General features: G+C 48.8%; 1 protein-coding gene across 1 annotated transcript in view; it reads right to left on the reverse strand.

Annotated features, from left to right (window-relative positions):
• Nucleotides 1-109: 109 nt before the first annotated feature.
• The window catches only part of LOC147098119 (scavenger receptor cysteine-rich domain-containing protein DMBT1-like), a 271,073-nt gene continuing 249,892 nt past the window's right edge, over nucleotides 110-21,290 (reverse strand). The window contains exons 12-21 of the mRNA XM_085970825.1: nucleotides 16,196-16,510; nucleotides 10,823-11,140; nucleotides 10,662-10,739; nucleotides 10,256-10,573; nucleotides 10,079-10,120; nucleotides 9,769-9,885; nucleotides 8,250-8,357; nucleotides 3,632-3,742; nucleotides 721-852; nucleotides 110-270 (exon numbers count right to left, since the gene is read on the reverse strand). Of these exons, the coding sequence (XP_085826951.1) occupies nucleotides 110-270; nucleotides 721-852; nucleotides 3,632-3,742; nucleotides 8,250-8,357; nucleotides 9,769-9,885; nucleotides 10,079-10,120; nucleotides 10,256-10,573; nucleotides 10,662-10,739; nucleotides 10,823-11,140; nucleotides 16,196-16,510 (1,700 nt within the window). The remainder of the gene's footprint in view (nucleotides 271-720; nucleotides 853-3,631; nucleotides 3,743-8,249; nucleotides 8,358-9,768; nucleotides 9,886-10,078; nucleotides 10,121-10,255; nucleotides 10,574-10,661; nucleotides 10,740-10,822; nucleotides 11,141-16,195; nucleotides 16,511-21,290) is intronic.

Consider the following 21,290-nt stretch of genomic DNA (forward strand, 5'->3'; position numbering starts at 1 on the left):
ACTAACGGTTGAACACACTACCCATTGTCACACAGTAGAATCCACCCGGGACTGGACACTCACCCAGCACTGGGGCACAAACAATGCAGCAGATAATAAAACATTGCTCTTACCGGCTTGACGTAAATGTAACATTTTGAACCACACAGTCACTGCCCATCGGTGGCGGAATGTCCGGGGTTGTGAACGTGTCACAGTGAACATGGTCATTGTTACCAGGAGTGGAAGGAACCGGTAAACCGGGATCAGTGCGGGTCTGAGAGCTGTACACTGTGGGAGAGACAGATTATGGGTTAATGATGGCGGTAAAACCCGCATCAGTGTGGGTCACATATATCTGTCAATTTGGTGAAGGGGCTGGACTTTGTTGGTCTGTGAGTGGAAGAGAATTGTTTTCTACCCACACCCCCGTGCTGGGTTTTACCGCTGGGTGACAGCAGACGAGGTGCGTCTAATATCCGAGAATCGGGCGGTTCAGTTTGAGCACTGGAATGATTCCTGGTGCGAGTATTAACAAGGAAGATAATCCACACTGAACAGCATCAGGATCTCTTTTCTAGGACATCTCTTTTCTAGAACACTTCATTTCCTGTAATCACAACATGGACTTAAATCAACCAACTCCATGTGTCACCGCCGATTGAAAGGAATTTAAAACAGCGCCAGCCCATTCCTACACAGAGGGCTGGTGACTGCGGGGATGTCAGAGATGTAACTCACCGAGAGTGGAGAGATCACCGCCGGCACTTCTGAGTGTGAGGAGATCATCAGGACCACCGTCCAGCAGAAAGTGACCGCCCTGAGTGTCAGTGACTCCAGTCTCGACATCGTCATAATCGCCCGGAACCGGACCTGGGAGGAAATAGAGATTTCCACTGAAACCAAATGCCAGCACTGAGTGCTCAGAATGGTATTATTATAAATCAATCTACCCGGGCCTTGCAGGGCGGGAGAGTGGACCAATGTGGTCTTCGGGTGAAGTGGGGTTATCTGGGGCAATGATTGGACCGTGTCGTGTCGAGGCAGTTTAGTCTCCGTTTTAAAGTCACACATTTCCCACTGAATCACCCACCCAACCTACACATACATTTCACATTTCACGGCCCATAGAGCCGTGTGAGGAAACACAATGAACTGAATGTTTCCTTCCATTATATCATTGGGGGAATCGATAAGATGTTATTTCAAATCAAAAGTATTTCCACAATATTCTGTAACTAAAATCACTGTCCAGTACTACGGATCCTTGGCAGTCTCATTTTTCGGCGAGTAAGTTCTGATGTCTTTAGTTGTTGGTTTACGTGGTAGAGAGCTTGAAGTCGAAAATAAGATTATAGGAAGTAAAAATGTACCCACCCTGAAGACTGGAGGAGTTCCTTTCAGGTATTTCTGAACCCGGATCATTGTCACCCAAAATGTCACTGGTGTAATATCCGATCTGATTGAGGGAGTCAATGGAACCCGAAACTGTCAAACACAAAAAATGGATGGTTATTGGAGAGATTGATTAGCACATAGGAGCAGACAACAAAATACCTTCATCGTCCCTGTTACAATATCCTGGAATTTGGTAACTGACACCATTGTGGGCGATCATTCACTACAAGGACTGTAGTGGTTCAGAGGAAGGCCCACCACTACCTTATCAGGGCAACTAGAGATGGAACATAAATGTCGGCCCTCCCAGCAGTCAGACACAATAATGTACAGTCCATTAGTACAGGTAAGACCTCCGGTATCAGAGCAGAGAAAATAGTGTATAACACAGTCGGTTAGTACAGAGAGAGTGAGCGGGGTTTCCTGATCATGATCCACCTTGAATACGACAGCGACACACCCAGCCCAGTCGACCCTGCAAAGTCCTCCTCATTAACATCTGCGGACTTGTTCCAAAATTGGGCGAGCTGTCCCTCAGACTAGCAAGCAACAGCCTGACATAGTGATACTCACAGAATCATACCTTTAAGCCAATGTCCCAGACTCCACCATCACCATCCCTGGGTATGTCCTGTCCCACCGGCAGGATAGACCCACCAGAGGTGGCGGTACAATGCTATACATTCTGGAGGGAGTGGTAATGGGAGTGCTGAACATTGACTCCAGAACCATGAAGTCTTATGGCTTCAGGTCGAGCCGGGCAAGGAAACCAGCTGATGATTACCACATACCACCCTCCCTCAGCTGCTGAATCAGTACTCCTCCATGTTGAACACCACTTGGAAGAAGCACTGAAGGCAGCAAGGTTACAGAACTTACAGAATCAATGGTTCAGATCAAAGCTCTGCAGTCCTGCCACATCCAGTAGTGAATGGTGGCGGATAATGAAATATCTAATGGCAGGAAGAGGCTTCATCAATATCCCCATCCCCAATGATGGCGGAGCTTAGCACGTGAGTGAAAAATACAAGGCTGCAATGTTTGCAACCATCTTCAGCCGGAAGTGCCGAGTGGATGATCCATATCGGCCTCCTCCTCAGGTCTCCAATATCACAGAAGCCAGTCTTCAGCCAATTCAATTCACTCCACGTGATATCAAGAAATGGCTGAATGCACTGGATACAGCAAAGGCTATGGGCTCTGATAACTTGCCGGCTGAAGACCTGTGCTCCAGAACCAGCCGCACCTCTAGCCAAGCTGTCCCAGTTCAGTTACAACACTGGCATTTACCCGACAATGTAGAATCTGCCCAGGTATGAACCTTTCACAAAAAGCAGGACAAATCCAATCCGGCCAATTACCGCCCCATCAGTCTATTCTCAATCACCAGCAAAGTAATGGAAGGTGTCACCATTGACCAGTCACATAAATACTATGGCTGGAAGAGCAGATCAGAGGCTGGTACTTCTGTGGCGATTGTCTCATTTCCTGACTCCTGAAAGCCTTTCCACCATCTACAAGGCACAAGTCAGGAGTTTGATGGAATTCTCTCCGCTTGCCAGGATAAATGCAGCTCCTGCAACACTCTAAGATACACACCATCGAGGATAATGCAACCGCTTGGTTGGCACCCCATCCAAAATCTTAAATATTCACTCCCTCCAACACGAGCGTACCGTGGCTGCAGTGTGTACCATCTACAAGATGCACTGCAACAACTTGCCAACGCTTCTTCAGCAGCACCTCCCAAACCTGCAACCTCTACCACCGAGAAGGACAAGGGCAGCAGGCAGCTGGGACCACCATCAACTGCAAGTTCCCCTCTAAGTTGCACACCATTCGGACATGGAAATATATCAACATTCCTTCATCGTTGTTGGGTCAAACTCCTGGAACTCCCTCCGTAACTGCACTGTGGGAGTACCTTCACCACAGGGACTCCAGCGGTTCAAGAAGGCATCTCACCTCCACCTTCTCAAGAGCAATTAGGGATGGGCAATAAATGCTGGCCTTGCCAGCCAATCCAGGAATGAAAAAAAAATTCCATTAGACCATTGGGGGAAATTAACATGATTTTGTTTCAAATCCAAATTATTTCTACAATATTTTGTAACTAAAACCACTGTCCGGTACTACGGGTTCTTGGCAGTGTCATTCATCGGCAAGTAAGCTCTGTTATCTTTAGTTGTTGGTTTTAGGTAGTAGAAAGTGTGAAGTCCAAAAAAGCGATTGTAGGAAGTAAAAATGTACCCACCCTGAATACTGGAGGAGTTCCTTTCAGGATTTTCTGATCCCGGGTCAGTGTCACCCAAAATGTTACTGGTGTAATATTCAATCTGATTGAGCGAGTCAATGGAAGCAAAAACTGTCAAACACAGAATATGGATGGTTATTGGAGAGGTTGTTCAGGACATCGGAGCAGACAACATAATGGCCCGGATTTTCCAGGGCCTATGATCGCATACACACAACATACATGGTCATAAGTTTCCCACAAGTTCCGTGTTTCCACATGTGATGCACATGCACAAAAACACAGAACTTGCAATCTGTCAAGATTCTGTTTGACAGATCATGCTCATCCGCAGGAAATGGACATTCACTGGCGCCGGGTTCGGTTATATGCCCAACCACTGCCCAGCGAATGCCCACACAACCCTTACACCTGGTACAAGCAGGAGTAATGCCTTCTTGTACCAGTGTAAGCATTTAAATACATAGAAAAATATATTTATTTAAATGATTTAAACATATAAACAGCTTTAAATTTAGTTTATGTTATTTTATGCGCCTTGAAAAAAGTTTACATTTATTATTCAAAAATTAAATTTTCGTTTTAAATGTTTAATTCAATTTTATTTTAATGAATTTTGACCATGTGATGATTTACTTTTATTGCAGTTTTGTTAAAATGTATTATTTAGGGGATTCCTATTATACTTATGTGGATTGCGTATGTAAATATTTATCCTCAATCAACATAACAAGGACAGATTTTTCGGTCATTATCACATTGCTGTTTGTGGGAGCTTGCTGTGCGCAACTTGGCTGCCGCATTTCTCACATTACAACAGTAACCGCACTCCAAAAGTACTTCATTCCGGTTGTCGTGAAAGGCGCTATATAAATGCAAGTCTTCACAGAAATCACAGAAACCCCACAGTGCAGATAGAGGCCATTTCGGCCCATCGAGCCTGCACTAACACATATCCCACCCGATCCCCGTAACCCCTACACCAACACATATCCCACCCTATCCCTGTAACCCCACGTATTTAATCCCCCTAACACTAAGGGTCAATTTATCATAGCCAATCAACCTAACCTGCACATCTTTGGACTGTGGGAGGAAACCGGAGCACCCGGAGAAAACCCACGCAAACACGGGGAGAATGTGCAAACTCCACACAGACAGTCGCCCGAGGCCGGATTCGAACCCGGGTCTCCTGGCGCTTGAGGCAACAGTGCTAACCACTATGCCACCATGAGCATAATGAGAATCCCGTTTGATTTGTTGGGTTGGCCCATGTGATCCCAGGGATGCTTGCGCACCGCATGTGCTCCTGAAATACGTGGGCCTTGACAAAGGCATATGCCCTGGAGGCCCAGGAGCACAAGTGTCCGAAGGTCCAGAGGCACCAGGTAGGTGTGGAGTTTACTTGTGGTTCAGAGGCATTCGCCCGCGGGAAGCCTCCGACCGCAATTTCCGGCCCAGTAGCTTCATCGTCCCTGTGACAATGTGCTGGAATTAGGTAAATTACACCATTGTTGGAGATTATTAACCACAAGGACTGCAGTGGTTTAGGAGGAGGGCCCATCACCACCTTATCAGGACAACTAAGGATGGACCATAAATGACGGCCTCCCAGAGGTCAGACACAATAATATACAGTACAGCCTATTAGTACAGGCAATATCTCGGATATCAGAGCAGAGAAAATAATGTATAGCATAGTTGTTTAGTACAGAGCGAGTGAGCGGTGTTTCCTGATCATGATCCCTCCAGCCTTCCACCGTCTCTTTCATTTTCAGAGACTCTAAAACCGCCGGCGGTGACGACACCCCCGCCCCACACATGGGTCAGAAAATAGTGCAAGGAGGACAATATCCGATTCCTTCATCCATCTGTTTTTAAAGGAATGATTTATGTTAACGGTTAAATCCCTCCCTAAAAATAGCCCATACAAAGGTTTCATCGATTCGATAAGCGTTATTGCTATAATATCCTGAAGCACAATGTGTAAATTAATGTTAAATATCAGAATACAATCTATTAGAATAAGTCGGATAGAAACAATCAATCACAGGTTAGGATTTCCTGCGAGGAACGTGTTCCAGATACAGGAATCCAGTCACCGATAGAAATGGAATCTGGGACAATGCGACTGTCGACTCATAAAAGCAGCGAGTTTTTATTGGATTGTTTAAAGGGAATAAAATGAAATGTTCGTGACAGAGACTCCAAGGTCAGCTAACACAGGAAATGATGGCCTTGATTTTCCGCGGCCTATGACGGTGTACACACCATCCATCGTAAGTTTCCTGCAAGTTCAGGGTTCCGTGTGTGATGCCCGACAACCCAGAACTTGCAATCTGTCCAGATTCTGTTTAACCGATCGTTCGAATCCGCAGCAAATTGACATTCACTGGTGCAGAATTGGATTATTTGCCCAAGTACTGCCCAGCGAATGGCCACGAAACCCTTAGAGCGGGAAAAAGCAGCGGTAAGACCTTCTTTTACCAGCATAAGGGTTTAAATAATTCTTGAAATACATTTTTTAGAGTGATGTATACCTTTAAAAATGTTTATATTTATTCTACAAGAAAAATTGTTTTAAATGTTTAATTAAATTGTGTTTTAACGAATTTGGAACCTGTGATTATTTATTTTTATTTAAGTGATGTGAAACTGCGCTTTCAATTTGCGGTCGGGGGCTTCCCGCGGGTGAATGCCTCCGAACCGCAAGAATAGTGCGAACCGACCTGATGGTCTCGGAGGTTCGGACACTTGCGGTCCTGGGCCTCTCCGCGCACACCCAGGGCGCACGTGGCTCACAAGCACCTCTCGGATCACGTGGGCCAGCCCAACCAATCATAAAGGGGAATCGCCACTATGCTAATGTGTTCACGGACGGAATCCCCATAATCATGAATAGGAATCCACTAAAAAAGACAATTGCACACCAGTTAAATAAAAACAAATCATTTCACATTCAAAATTAATTAAAATACCATGTAATTAAACATTTAAAGCCAAAGCTTAATTTTTTGAACTAAAAATGTAAACTTTTTAAGGGGCTAAAAATAACCGAAACTAATTTTAAAGTTTTATTATGTTTAACTAATTTTTAAAACTATTTTAATATTTATTTAATGTCTTACTCTTAAAAAGAAGTCCTTACCCTGCTTTTACCAGGTGTAAGAGTTTCACGGGCATTCGCTGGGCAGTATTTGGTTAAATAGCCCAGCTCTCCGCCAGCTTTGTGTCCATTTCCCGGGATGCGGTGGATCTGTCGAGCTGAAACTTGAAAGATCGCAAGTTCCGAATTTTTGCGCATGGTGGAAGCCCGGAAGTAGTGGGGCACGAATGGCTGCGTACACACCACGTACTCGGTCATCAGCCCCGGAAAATCTGGGCCATTATGATTAAGGCGATTCTATACTTAAATGGAATCCCCATAAGCAAATTAGGAATCCCCCTTTGTGATTGGTTGGACTGGCCCACTGCTTGTTAACCGGTTGCGCCCCTGGGATACGGGGCCTTTACCCAGGCGGACACCTACAGGCCCAGGAGTGGAACAGACCAAGGATCTGGAGGCAGCAGGGAGCTGCGTCCTATTCTTGCGGTTCAGATGCGTTCGTCTACAGCAAGCATCCGACCGCAACGTCGAGGCCAATGGGCCGTATTTCGCGATCGGAGGCTTCCCGCGTGCGGAGACCTTTGATCTGGAAAAAATCTACGCACTTACCTGAGGGTTCCTGAGGTGCGTATAATTCCGCTCCTGGGCGTTTCCAACTCCAAGTACACAGGGCCCAGGTATCCCAGAGACACAAGAGTCCCTGGGATCAAGTGGGCAATGCGGAGCCAATCAAAGAAGGGAATCTCCCTTCATGCACTTGACAGACGGACCTGTCAAATATATGAATGGAGATCACCCCAAAAACACTGTAAAACTTTAAATAAATTTTAAAAAACTTCACCTTTTTTAAATTAGTTCAAATTACAATAAATTAAATATTTTAAACAAAAATTTAATTTTTTGAAAAAATAATTAAAGCTTTTTACGGAGCTTAAAATAAACTTACCTTTTTTAAACGAATTTTTAAATGATAAATGGGTGAAAATATTTTTTGTTACTTTTTTCAACTCTTATCCTGGTAAAAGCAGGCCTTACACAGCGCGTACACACAATTGGGATCGGAATATTCGGCCCAATATTTAACGGGAAGACAATAAGTGAAGGAATGAAGATGGTTTCAATCGATCTGTGACTTCATGTCATGTTTGAGTGAATATAAAATAAAAGAATACAATCAGCCGATGGGTTTATTATTCCTGGGCTCAGATATCTGAGGGAATCCGTGTGGAGCCGGGTGGGAAATGGAAACAGCGTCTCTGCTCGCTATTTAGAAACAACCCAAAAACCCGTTCTTTGAACAATACTGACCAGTGGGAATCTTCCCCAAACCATTGCTGCTCTCACTATACACACGGACACAGAGACACTCTCACTGTGACAGGACTCCTTCACATGGGGACAGTGAGCGGACTGCTGATCGTGTCCAGTCAGTACATTGACCATTAAAAGGGGTATTTAAGCGGAGGCGATATTTGTCCAGTGAAGATTCGATATCAAACGGAAAATACAGACCTGAACCCTGGGTCTGAGCGGAATCCTCGCCGGGGGGAATATTCTCAATGTCTTCATAAATTGCTTGGTACAAACCAGCAGGTGACTCCCTGCCGCGAGTGACAGCACCTGTTGGAGGGAGGGCGGGGAGATTAACATGTTCATTCACTTCACGCGCGTTTCACAGGAATTCATCAGCGAATAAATCCAAATTACAGATATAGTGATAGTCAGTGGCCAGAATCAGTTAACATGGATGTGTAGGAGGTTAGTTGTGTGTGTGATTCCGTGTGTGTGTCTGTGTCTCTGTGCAGACACATGTTCACCTCCAGCAGATTGCGGCCAGTTGTATTGACCTCGGGAAGAGGGAATGAGGGGGTATCAGGAGAAATGAGCTCCAGTTGATCGCTCGCTTACGGGGCCACACGGGGAGTTCAGCTGAAGAGAAGCTGGGTGAAGTTGACTGATCTCTGCGGACAGCATCAGTTTGGAAGCGCGAGTGAGGAGCTGATGGTTCTTTGGCATGTCCCGTCAGTGTGAGAGGAGCCTTGCTGTGTACACGGAGCAGGAATGTGTTGGGTGGGTGAGATAGGAGTGGAATAGTTGTGTTGGGAGGTAGAATCATCAGCGGAGAATGCAGAAAGGCCTTTAAAACTGTCATCTCTCAAAATGGTGGGCAGAACGCGGTCAGAGAGTTCGAGATTGGGCAACCGGACCCAGAAACTGAAAGGGTGGAATGGATACCCAATGGATAAAGGAAGAATAACAGAAAATAAGTGAAAGCACAGCCCAAACAGTTCAATTAAACTTTCTGTTCCACTGTTGCAGCAAGTAACTTCTTCTGGAATCTCATGTACCGGCTGATGAACTGGGACAGTGAATGTGGACACTTTAAATAACTCTCCATTTTAAGTGTCCCATTTTACTAATTCGGGCAGCACATTGAATGGAACAATTCGCCAAAAGCGGATTCAGATTTATTTCTAACAAGATCACGTGACACTCAAAAACAACAACTACTTGTATTTATGAAGTGCCCTTAAGGTAGTAAAACGTTCCAAGGCGCTTCACATGAGTATTTTAAGACAACAAATTTGACACTGAGACACATAAAGATAAATTTTAGGACAGGTGACCAAAAGCTTGGTCAAAGAGGTAGGTTTTAACGAACGTCTTAAAGGATGAAAGAGAGATAGAGAGGTTTAGGCTGGGATTTCCAGAGTTGAGGGCTTCGGCATCAGACTGCACGGCCAGCAATGGTTGAGCGATTGTTGTCAGGGATTCTCAAAAGTGTAGAATTAGAGGAGCTCAGATATCTGGGTGGTGGGGGGGAGTTGTGGGGCAGGAGGAGATTACAGAGTCAGGGACCGGTGAGGCCATGGAGGGATTTGAAAACAAGGAGAAGAATTTTTAAATCCAGGCATCGTTTAACCGGGAGCCAATGTACGTCATATGGAAAAGTGCAATGAACTGCAGACTCGCCAGGATATGAAGCGATGTGAGATCAAGTGTTAGTTCAGCGGTAAGATTTGAGCCTCACCTCTTCGTGTTGACTTTCTCTGTATTACCGCCATCAGTGCGATCAACTCACAGATTAGAAGGACTCCGAGGGTTATGCAGATGGCAACAGGGATGGAGATGGTTTTACCTCCCTGTCCTTAATCACAAGATTACAGAAAGATTTAACACAGACACAGTCCGCCTTGTATTTTTTTTAAATGTTCCAGTCAATTTAAAACTGCTCACGTTAACTTCAGAAATTAACAAACCAAGAAAATGTCAATAACACCAATACCACTAATATGAACGCTAACATTAATAAACATAATAGTACTAATAATGATAAGTACCTGCAGGTGTGAACGGAGAAGCAGTAGGAGGCAAATCGAGTTCTGTGGAACATATTGCACAAATATTTCAGCAACTTCAAACATTAAGATTTTGCATTGCAAATATAAAGTTTGTTCTTCTTTTCCTAAATCCATGAGTCATATTTACAGAACGAGGAAACCCCCTGCGACCCTTACCGGAACAAATCACACTGGCATCTTCCTTGTGATCACAGTCATGTTGACCTGGTGGTGAGGAACGACAGTCGGACAGAAAGGATTCACTTCCGGTGCACTTCACCTCATCCAGCCAGATAAGACCGGCACCCTGGGCAATTGCGGCCCCTCCTGCGGCCAATAGAGCGGGGCCGCAACCCAGCTGTCTGCAGACAACATTGGCATCGGCCATATCCCAGGAGTCATCACACACCATGCCCCAGCTGTTATTGGACAATATCTCCACTCTCCCGGAGCAGTTGGTGTTGCCTCCAACCAGGCGCAACGGTTGTCCCGAGTCTATCAAAGGGAATCATTTATTGTTATTTATTTAGTACAAGCCTGGAATACAAGTCAGATAGTTGGTATAATGAAGAGGTTGAAGCACCTGGTGAATGTTCATGTTTAGACCCAGATTCTCGATCGCAGACCCTTGAACTGTGGGATCTCTCCGGCACTTTGGCTCCTGTTAAGAGGAGAAATATGCTGACTGTATTGGACATCAATGTTTGAAATAACACCCGCACATTGAGAGGTTCCTTGTGTTACCTGAACAAGCAACACCTGCATCCTCCCCGTGATGACAGTTGTGTTCACCCCACGGGTCTGTCTGACACTGCCAAAGGAAGGATTCGTCCGAATCACACTCCATCTCATCGAGCCAAATGGGTCCGGATCCCGCTCCGAATAACCGAGTGTGATACTCAATAGATATGAGGGGGCCGCACTGTAACTGTTTACAGATCACTTCTGCATCATGTCGATCCAGTTTCTCCGAGCACACTGTTCCCCAGGTCCCATTGTAGAACACTTCCACTCTTCCTTCACAGCGATGCTTTCCTTTCACCAGTCTCAGCTCCTTGTGCTCTGTCAATGAAGCAAGAAATATCCAGGTGGTTCAATTGATAACTCGCTGTGTGTTCATACTGCACAAAACATGTTGCACCGGGTGTGTTCACTAATGTCGATAATTATTCAGAAATTTAATAGAAATACAGCTAGAAATCGAACATTGAACAAACAATAAAAATAGAACATGCTGGAAATACTCAGCAGGTCAGGCCGCATCTGTGGAGATGGAAACAGACTTCACGATTCAAGACGGTGACCCTTCGTCAGAACTGGAAAAAGTTGGAGATGGATAAGCTTTTTAAGGAAGTACAGGAGGGGGAAATTGGGGACGGCAGGAACAAAAGGGAAGGCTTGTGATAGGATGGAAGGCAGGACAGATTAAGAGACAAAATGGATGATAGTGCGAGGCAAAAGGAGATGGTAATGGGACAAAAGAAACAAAATATTTGTCTGGAGCAGGTGTTAATGGGAATAGCAGCATCATCAGCAATAGCTACTGCACGAAAGCATTTGGGCAGAGGTTATGATCTGATATTGTTGAACACAATGTTGAGTCCAGAAGGCTGTAAAGTTCCTTATTGAAAGATGAGGTGCTTTTCTTCGAGCTTACGTTGAGCTTCATTGACCAGTGTAGGAGTTTGAGGACAGAGAGGTCAGAGTGGGATTGGGGCATAGAATAAATATCACAGGTAAGTGGAAGCTTGGTGTCAGCTTGCAGACTGAACGGAGGGGTTCCACAAAGCGGTCACCAATCTGCGTTTGGCCTCCCCAATGTGAGGAGACTGCATCTTGAGCAGCGAATACAGTATACTAAATTGAAAGAAGTACAAGTAAATTACTGTTTCACCTGGAAGGTGTATTTGGAGCCCTGGACGGTGGGAAGGGAGGAGTGAAAAGGGCAGCTGTTGCTTCTCCTGCACTTCGATGTGAAGGAGTTGTGGGAAGGGGAGGGGGTGTTGGGGTGATTGAGGATTGGACCAGTGTGTCATGGAATGAACGGTCCATTCAGAATGCTGAAAGGGGAGGGGAAGATGTGTTTGTTGGTGGAATCATGCTGGAAATGGCCGAAATTGTGGAGGTTGCTCTGTGAATGTGGAGGCTGGTGGGTTCGAAGGTAAAGGCAAGGGGAAGCTATCGTGGTTCTGCAAGGGTGGAATGGGATGAGTGCAGAGATACAGGCAATGGAAAGGACACTTTGAGGGCACTTTCAACCATGGTGGAGGGGAGTCCTCGGTTGAGGAAAAATGAAGACATTTCAGAAACACTAGGATGGAAGGTGGCATCAGCAGAACAGATGTGACGGAGATGGTGAAGCTGGGAGAATGGAATAGAATACTTACAGGAAGCAGCCTGGGAGGAAGTGAAGTTAAGTTAGCTGTGGGAGTTAGTGGGCTTATAGTGGATATTGGTCAATAGCTTTTCCCCAGAAATGGAGAGAGAGTTCTTGAGGAAGGGAAGGGAAGAGTTGCAGATGGACCATGTGAAGGCCCGGGAAGGATGGAAATTGTAAGTAAAGTTGATGAAATTTTCCAGTTCAGCACCAAAGGGGGAAATGGCATCAATACAGTCATCAATGTACCGGAAACAGACGTGAGGGAGAAGGCCTGAGTAGGAAAGAAACAAAGAATGTTTCACATATCCCACGAAAAATCAAGTACAGCTAGGACACATATGGCTTCCCACAGCAGAATCGTCTATTTGGAGCAAGTGAGTGGAGTCAAACGAGTTATTTTTCAATGTGAGAACAATTTCAGTCAGGCAGGGGAGAATGGTGGAGGATGAGGATTGGTTGACCCACTATTCAGGAAAGAAGTGGAGAATCTTCAGGCCGGCCTGGTGGGGGATGGGGTGTAGGCGGATTGGACGTCCATGGTGAAAAGGAGATGATTAGTGCCAGGAAACTGGAAACGGTTCAAGTAATGGAGGGCGTCAGAAGATTCATGGATACAGGTGTGAAGAGCCTGGATTAGTTGAGAAAAAAGCGTCGAGATAGGAAGGAATCATTTCCGTGGGGCAAGAACAAGCTGAAACGTTGGGTGTACCAGAGCAGTCCTGTTGGTGGATCTTGAGATGGAGGTAGAATCGGGCTGTGTGAGGTTGGGGGATTATGACGTTGGAGACCATTGAGGGAAGAGGAGGCCATTGACCATCTTGAAAATGATGGGCTGATGTTCGGTGGTGGGGTCATGTTGCAGTGGGAGGTAGGAGGTGGTTTCAGAGAGTTAGCATTCAGCCTCTGCAAGTTAGAGGTCAGTTCACCAATCAACAACAGCGCCACTCTTGTCAGCAGGTTTAATGACAATATTAGGAATTGATCCGAGAAAACGGATCGCCGCAAATTCAGTGGGAGGTAGATTAGAGTGACTGAGTGGAGTAGAGAAATTGAAATGGCTGATGTCACGCCGGCAATTCCCAATGAAAATATCTAGAGCATGTAAGAGTCTAGATGGAGGGATCCAGGTGGAACGAGAGTACTGAAGATGGAAGAAAGGATACTCTACGTGGGGGAAGATTCTGGCCAGAGAAGTGCGTATGGAGGTGAAGGTGATTGAAAAAGAGCTCAGCATTGTGCCGAGCTCGAAGTTCATTGAGATGGGGCGTAAGTGGATGCTGATCATACGGGGTCAGTGATGGATAGGTCAGACGGGATAGTGAAAACACAGCAAGGGATGAGATTGGAAGTTCAACGTTACCTTGAGGAACAGCTACGCGTCTATCGATTAGACACTTTTCAGCCTTCCGGACTCAATACTGATTTGAAAAATTTCAGATAATAAATATACCTGAATATTATCAGACAGCGGCCATTGCTGATGATTCTGCTATTCCAATTTACACCTTCTCTAGACCCATCTTTTGTTTCTTTATTGTCCCAATATCGTGTCCTTTTGCCTTGCACCATCATCCCTTTTGTCATTTAATTTTTCTTGACTTCCCGTTTGTTCTTTCCTCCCCTCCCCGCTTTCCTGACTCTGTAATTGCTTAAAAAACTGTTACATATTTTTCCAGTTCTGACGAAAGGTCATCGACATGAAACGTTTGAATTTTCACAGATGCTGCCTGACCTGCATAATATTTCCACGTTAATTGGTTTTTATTTCAGATTTCCTACATCCACAGTATTTTGCTTTTGTATATAATAAAGAATAGTCAGCACATAGAAATTTTAGAAAATAGGAGCAAGAGTAGGCCATTCGGCCCCTCGAGCCTGCTCTGCTATTCAATGAGATCATGGCTGATCATTCAAACTCAGTATCCTGTCCCTGCCTTCTCCCCATATCCCTTGATCCCTTTAACCTTAAGAAATATATCTATCTCCTTCTTGTATATATTTAATGAATTGGCCTCAACTGCCTTCTTTGGTAGAGAATTGTACAGGTTCACCACTCTCAGGGTGATGAAATTCCTCCTCATCTCTGTCCTAAATGGCTTTTCCCTTATCTTTAGATTGTGACCCCTGGTTCTGGACCCTCCCGCCATCCGGAACATCCTTCCTGCATCTAGTCTGCCTAGTCCTGTTAGAATTTTTTAAGTTTCAATGAGATCCCCTCTCAGTCTGCTAAACACCAGCGAGTATAAGCTCAATCGACGCAATCTCTCCTCATACGTCATTCCTGCCATCCCAGGTATCAGTCTGGTGAATCTTCGCTGCACTCCCTCCATGGCAAGGACATCCTTCCTCAGATAAGGCGACCAAAACTGCACACAATATTCAAGGTGGGGTCTCACCATGTTCCTGTACAACTACAGCAAGACATCATTGCTCCTGTACTCAAGCTCTCTCGCTACGAAGGCCAACATACCATTTGCCTCCTTAACCACCTGCTGCGCCTGCATGCTTACCTTCAGCGACCGGTGCACAAGGACACCCAGGCCTCGTTGCACTTCTCCTTCTCCCAATCGATTGCCCTTCAGATAATAATCTGCCTTCCTGTTTTTGCCACCAAAGTGGATAACCTCGCATTTATCCACATTATACTGCATCTGCCCAATCACCAAACCTGTCCAAATCATACTGGAGTTTCTCGGCATCCTCCTCACAGCACACACGCCCAGCTAGCTGTGTGTCGTCTGCAAACTTGATTTCAAAGAGAAGTTCATGCTTTACCAACCTACTTGAATTATTTGAAGAAGTTGCAGAAAATGTACACAAGGTTAATGTGGTAGATGTAATATACATGGATTTTAGAATGGCCTTCCATAAGTTAACACTTCTTAGAATCATGACTGACGTCAGACGATGTGGAGTCAGAGGACAAGTAGCAGAATAGATAGCCAGCTGGCTACAAAGCAGAAAATAAAGAGTTGCGGTTAAAGGTAGTTATTCAGACTGGTGGAAGCTCAGAATTGGTGTTCCACAGGGATCGGTGCAGGGTCTGCTGCTGTTCATCATTTACATAAACGATTTGGACTTGGGATTTGGAAGTACAATTTAAAAATTTATGGAGGACACCAAGTTGGGGGGCTGTAGTTAATTCCGTTCAACATATTACAAAAAGGATATACACGCACGGGAGAAAGTGCAAATAATGATTTACAAGAATAAAGCCAGAACTCAGAGGTTAGAATTATCAAATAAGGCTGAACAGGTTGTGGCACTTTTCTCTAGAAAAGAGAAGGCTGAAGGCTGTCTCGATAGAGATCTTTAAAATTATGAAGGGGATAGATAGGGTAGACATAGAGAATATGTTCCCAATTGTGGGGAGTCCAAAACTAGGTGCAATGAATGTAAAATAGTCACTAATAAATCCAACAGGGAATTCAGGAGAAAGCTCATTACCCAGAGCGTGGTTAGAATGTGGAACTTGCTACCACATAGCGTAGTTGAGGCGAATAGCGTAGATGCCTTTAGGTAAAGCTAGATAAGTACACGAGGGAGAAATGAACAGAAGGATGTGCAGATAGAGTTAGATGAAGTACGGAGTGACGAGGCACGTGCGGAGCATAAACATCACACACACCAGTTGGGTCAAATGGCCGGTTTCTGTGCTGTAGATTCTATGTAAACACTCCCGAGTAAAGCCTCGCATATAACCCTGCAGAAAATGAGCAGATAGAAAGCGCCCTTACCTGAACACACCACCCTCACATCTTCTTTATGAGCACAGTCGTGGTTTCCCCACGGTGCTGAGGGACATTCCCAGAGAAACGATTCGTTACCAGAACAGCGCAGTTCATCCAACCAAACCGGGCCTGAGCCTGGTCCACAAGCAGCAGGAAGTTCCATGTCCACCGCATTTCCGCAATCCAGCTGTTTGCAAACCACATCAGCGTCGGCCAGGTCCCAGGAATCGTCACAAACTGAGCCCCAGGTCCCACTGTAATAAACCTCCACTCGCCCAGCACATGGACTTCCACCGTCGGACAACCTTAACTGCACGTGTCCTGTTAGAGAACAATGCAGGAGGATTATACTTCCAATATACATTTATCTAATCACTCAATCCAAACATTGCTGCTTCTGCAGTTTAATAAAAAAGTGCTTTTTATGTGTCTGTGACAGGTACATGATTTTATATCCCGGAACATCTCTCTGCACTTACATCTTACGTAGAATTATATAGAATGTACAGCACAGAGTCAGGCCATTCGGCCCAAATATCCAACCTGGTATTATGGCATCGGCAGCGGGTGGAGGCGGAGCTGAGCGGCAGAGCGACTACAAGAGGCTCCAGAGGCCCAGGTAGGCCCCAGTGCGGCATCGGCAGCGGGTGAAGGCGGAGCTGAGCGGCAGAGCGACTACAAGAGGCTCCAGAGGCCCAGGTAGGCCCCAGTGCGGCATCGGCAGCGGGTGGAGGCGGAGCTGAGCGGCAGAGCGACTACAAGAGGCTCCAGAGGCCCAGGTAGGCCCCAGTGCGGCATCGGCAGCGGGTGGAGGCGGAGCTGAGCGGCAGAGCGACTACAAGAGGCTCCAGAGGCCCAGGTAGGCCCCAGTGCGGCATCGGCAGCGGGTGGAGGCGGAGCTGAGCGGCAGAGCGACTACAAGAGGCTCCAGAGGCCCAGGTAGGCCCCAGTGCGGCATCGGCAGCGGGTGGAGGCGGAGCTGAGCGGCAGAGCGACTACAAGAGGCTCCAGAGGCCCAGGTAGGCCCCAGTGCGGCATCGGCAGCGGGTGGAGGCGGAGCTGAGCGGCAGAGCGACTACAAGAGGCTCCAGAGGCCCAGGTAGGCCCCAGTGCGGCATCGGCAGCGGGTGGAGGCGGGGCTGAGCGGCAGAGCGACTACAAGAGGCTCCAGAGGCCCAGGTAGGCCCCAGTGCGGCATCGGCAGCGGGTGGAGGCGGAGCTGAGCGGCAGAGCGACTACAAGAGGCTCCAGAGGCCCAGGTAGGACCCAGTGCGGCATCGGCAGCGGGTGGAGGCGGAGCTGAGCGGCAGAGCGACTACAAGAGGCTCCAGAGGCCCAGGTAGGCCCCAGTGCGGCATCGGCAGCGGGTGGAGGCGGAGCTGAGCGGCAGAGCGACTACAAGAGGCTCCAGAGGCCCAGGTAGGCCCCAGTGCGGCATCGGCAGCGGGTGGAGGCGGAGCTGAGCGGCAGAGCGACTACAAGAGGCTCCAGAGGCCCAGGTAGGCCCCAGTGCGGCATCGGCAGCGGGTGGAGGCGGAGCTGAGCGGCAGAGCGACTACAAGAGGCTCCAGAGGCCCAGGTAGGCCCCAGTGCGGCATCGGCAGCGGGTGGAGGCGGAGCTGAGCGGCAGAGCGACTACAAGAGGCTCCAGAGGCCCAGGTAGGCCCCAGTGCGGCATCGGCAGCGGGTGGAGGCGGAGCTGAGCGGCAGAGCGACTACAAGAGGCTCCAGAGGCCCAGGTAGGCCCCAGTGCGGCATCGGCAGCGGGTGGAGGCGGAGCTGAGCGGCAGAGCGACTACAAGAGGCTCCAGAGGCCCAGGTAGGCCCCAGTGCGGCATCGGCAGCGGGTGGAGGCGGAGCTGAGCGGCAGAGCGACTACAAGAGGCTCCAGAGGCCCAGGTAGGCCCCAGTGCGGCATCGGCAGCGGGTGGAGGCGGAGCTGAGCGGCAGAGCGACTACAAGAGGCTCCAGAGGCCCAGGTAGGCCCCAGTGCGGCATCGGCAGCGGGTGGAGGCGGAGCTGAGCGGCAGAGCGACTACAAGAGGCTCCAGAGGCCCAGGTAGGCCCCAGTGCGGCATCGGCAGCGGGTGGAGGCGGAGCTGAGCGGCAGAGCGACTACAAGAGGCTCCAGAGGCCCAGGTAGGCCCCAGTGCGGCATCGGCAGCGGGTGGAGGCGGAGCTGAGCGGCAGAGCGACTACAAGAGGCTCCAGAGGCCCAGGTAGGCCCCAGTGCGGCATCGGCAGCGGGTGGAGGCGGAGCTGAGCGGCAGAGCGACTACAAGAGGCTCCAGAGGCCCAGGTAGGCCCCAGTGCGGCATCGGCAGCGGGTGGAGGCGGAGCTGAGCGGCAGAGCGACTACAAGAGGCTCCAGAGGCCCAGGTAGGCCCCAGTGCGGCAGCGGGTGGAGGCGGAGCTGAGCGGCAGAGCGACTACAAGAGGCTCCAGAGGCCCAGGTAGGCCCCAGTGCGGCAGCGGGTGGAGGCGGAGCTGAGCGGCAGAGCGACTACAAGAGGCTCCAGAGGCCCAGGTAGGCCCCAGTGCGGCAGCGGGTGGAGGCGGAGCTGAGCGGCAGAGCGACTACAAGAGGCTCCAGAGGCCCAGGTAGGCCCCAGTGCGGCATCGGCAGCGGGTGGAGGCGGAGCTGAGCGGCAGAGCGACTACAAGAGGCTCCAGAGGCCCAGGTAGGCCCCAGTGCGGCATCGGCAGCGGGTGGAGGCGGAGCTGAGCGGCAGAGCGACTACAAGAGGCTCCAGAGGCCCAGGTAGGCCCCAGTGCGGCATCGGCAGCGGGTGGAGGCGGAGCTGAGCGGCAGAGCGACTACAAGAGGCTCCAGAGGCCCAGGTAGGCCCCAGTGCGGCAGCGGGTGGAGGCGGAGCTGAGCGGCAGAGCGACTACAAGAGGCTCCAGAGGCCCAGGTAGGCCCCAGTGCGGCAGCGGGTGGAGGCGGAGCTGAGCGGCAGAGCGACTACAAGAGGCTCCAGAGGCCCAGGTAGGCCCCAGTGCGGCAGCGGGTGGAGGCGGAGCTGAGCGGCAGAGCGACTACAAGAGGCTCCAGAGGCCCAGGTAGGCCCCAGTGCGGCATCGGCAGCGGGTGGAGGCGGAGCTGAGCGGCAGAGCGACTACAAGAGGCTCCAGAGGCCCAGGTAGGCCCCAGTGCGGCATCGGCAGCGGGTGGAGGCGGAGCTGAGCGGCAGAGCGACTACAAGAGGCTCCAGAGGCCCAGGTAGGCCCCAGTGCGGCATCGGCAGCGGGTGGAGGCGGAGCTGAGCGGCAGAGCGACTACAAGAGGCTCCAGAGGCCCAGGTAGGCCCCAGTGCGGCATCGGCAGCGGGTGGAGGCGGAGCTGAGCGGCAGAGCGACTACAAGAGGCTCCAGAGGCCCAGGTAGGCCCCAGTGCGGCATCGGCAGCGGGTGGAGGCGGAGCTTAGCGGCAGAGCGACTACAAGAGGCTCCAGAGGCCCAGGTAGGCCTCACCAATCTCCAATCTCAGGGAAGGAGAGAGTTAAAAAGCCATTTAAAAAAACAGCTGAGGCGGAAGTCCAGCTCGTGAGCTTTTTTTCAGAAGCGGACCTGGTGGGAAGCACCCAGGTGAAAGGTATTTAAGGAGGGTGGTGGCGTAAACCCGAGTTCCTACAGAGTAGGAAACCCCACCCACCCTCCTCCTCTAACCTAGTAGTCTTTTAGCAGCTGTCTAAAAACAGAGGTCACAAATTTTTTGGTCTCAGTTTCTTTTCAGCAGGGCAGGAACCGGGAGGAGCGGGAAGTCGGCGTAGGACCAAGGGGACACAAGACCGGGAAGTCAGCGAAAGACCAGGGAGGTAAGACTAACTGGTAAGTACTTTCCTCAAACCTTCCTAGAAAGTAAAACCAAAACTAGTGGGATTTGGTTAGTTTAAAAAGGAATAAGAGGAGTACAGTATACATTGGTCTAAGTAAGCTTCGGGAAAACAAAAGTCGATAAATAAACTAAAACTAGAAAATTAAAAAGTAATATAAGGGTTAAGTCATGGCAGTAGAGCTCGGACCTGTGTCATGCTCCTCCTGTAACATGTGGGAAATCAGGGACGCTTCCTGTGTCCCTGACGACTATGTGTGCGGGAAGTGTGTCCAGCTGCAGCTCATGTGGGACCGCATGACGGCCCTTGAGCTGCAGATGGACTCACTTTGGAGCATCCACGATTCTGAGAGGGGTGTGGATAGCACATTTAGTGAGTTGGTCACACCGCAGGTTAAGGCCAGCGTAGACAGTACATGGGTGACCAAAAGGCAGAGCAAGGGCAGGAAGGTAGTGCAGAAATCCCCTGGGGTTGTCTCCCTTAGCAACAGGTTCACCGTCTTAGGTACTGTTGTCGGGGGGGGTGACGCATCGGGGGAAGGCACCAGCAGCCAGGCTCATGGCACCATGACTGGCTCTGTTGCAAAGAAGGGAGGGAAAAAGAGTGGCAGGGCTATAGTAATAGGGGATTCGATTGTAAGGGGAATAGATAGGGGTTTCTGTGGTCGCGACCGAGACTCCAGGATGGTATGTTGCCTCCCTGGTGCAAGGGTCAAGGATGTCTCGGCGCGGGTGCAGAACATTCTGGAGGGGGAGGGGGAACAGCCAGTTGTCGTGATACATGTTGGTACCAACGACGTAGCTAAAAAAAGGGAAGAGGTCCTACAAGTAGAATTTAGGGAGTTAGGAGCCAAGCTAAAAAGTAGGACCTCGAAGGTAGTAATCTCTGGATTACTACCAGTGCCACGTGCTAGTAAGAGTACAGAGAACAGGATAGTTAGGCTAAATACGTGGCTTGAGCAGTGGTGTAAGAGGGAGGGTTTTAAATTTTTGAGGCATTGGAACCAGTTTTGTGGTAGGTGTGACCTATACAAAAGGGACGGTCTACACCTGTGCAGAGATGGAACTGATGTTCTCGGGGTAATTTTTGATAAAGCAGTTCGGGAGCATTTAAACTAGTATGGCAGGGGGCTAGAAACCTATGTAGTGAAATGGAGGAAAGTGAAAGGCAGACAGAAATAAATGGTAAAAGGGTGAGGAACAAAAAACAAAGGGCCAAACTAATTCATAAAAAATGTGAGCATAAAAAAAGCCTGAGGGTTTTAT

This window comes from Somniosus microcephalus, chromosome 30 (genome assembly GCF_052327205.1).
Source record: "Somniosus microcephalus isolate GS21.2 chromosome 30, FLI_Smic_1.0, whole genome shotgun sequence".
NCBI classification, from domain to species: Eukaryota; Metazoa; Chordata; class Chondrichthyes; order Squaliformes; family Somniosidae; genus Somniosus; species Somniosus microcephalus.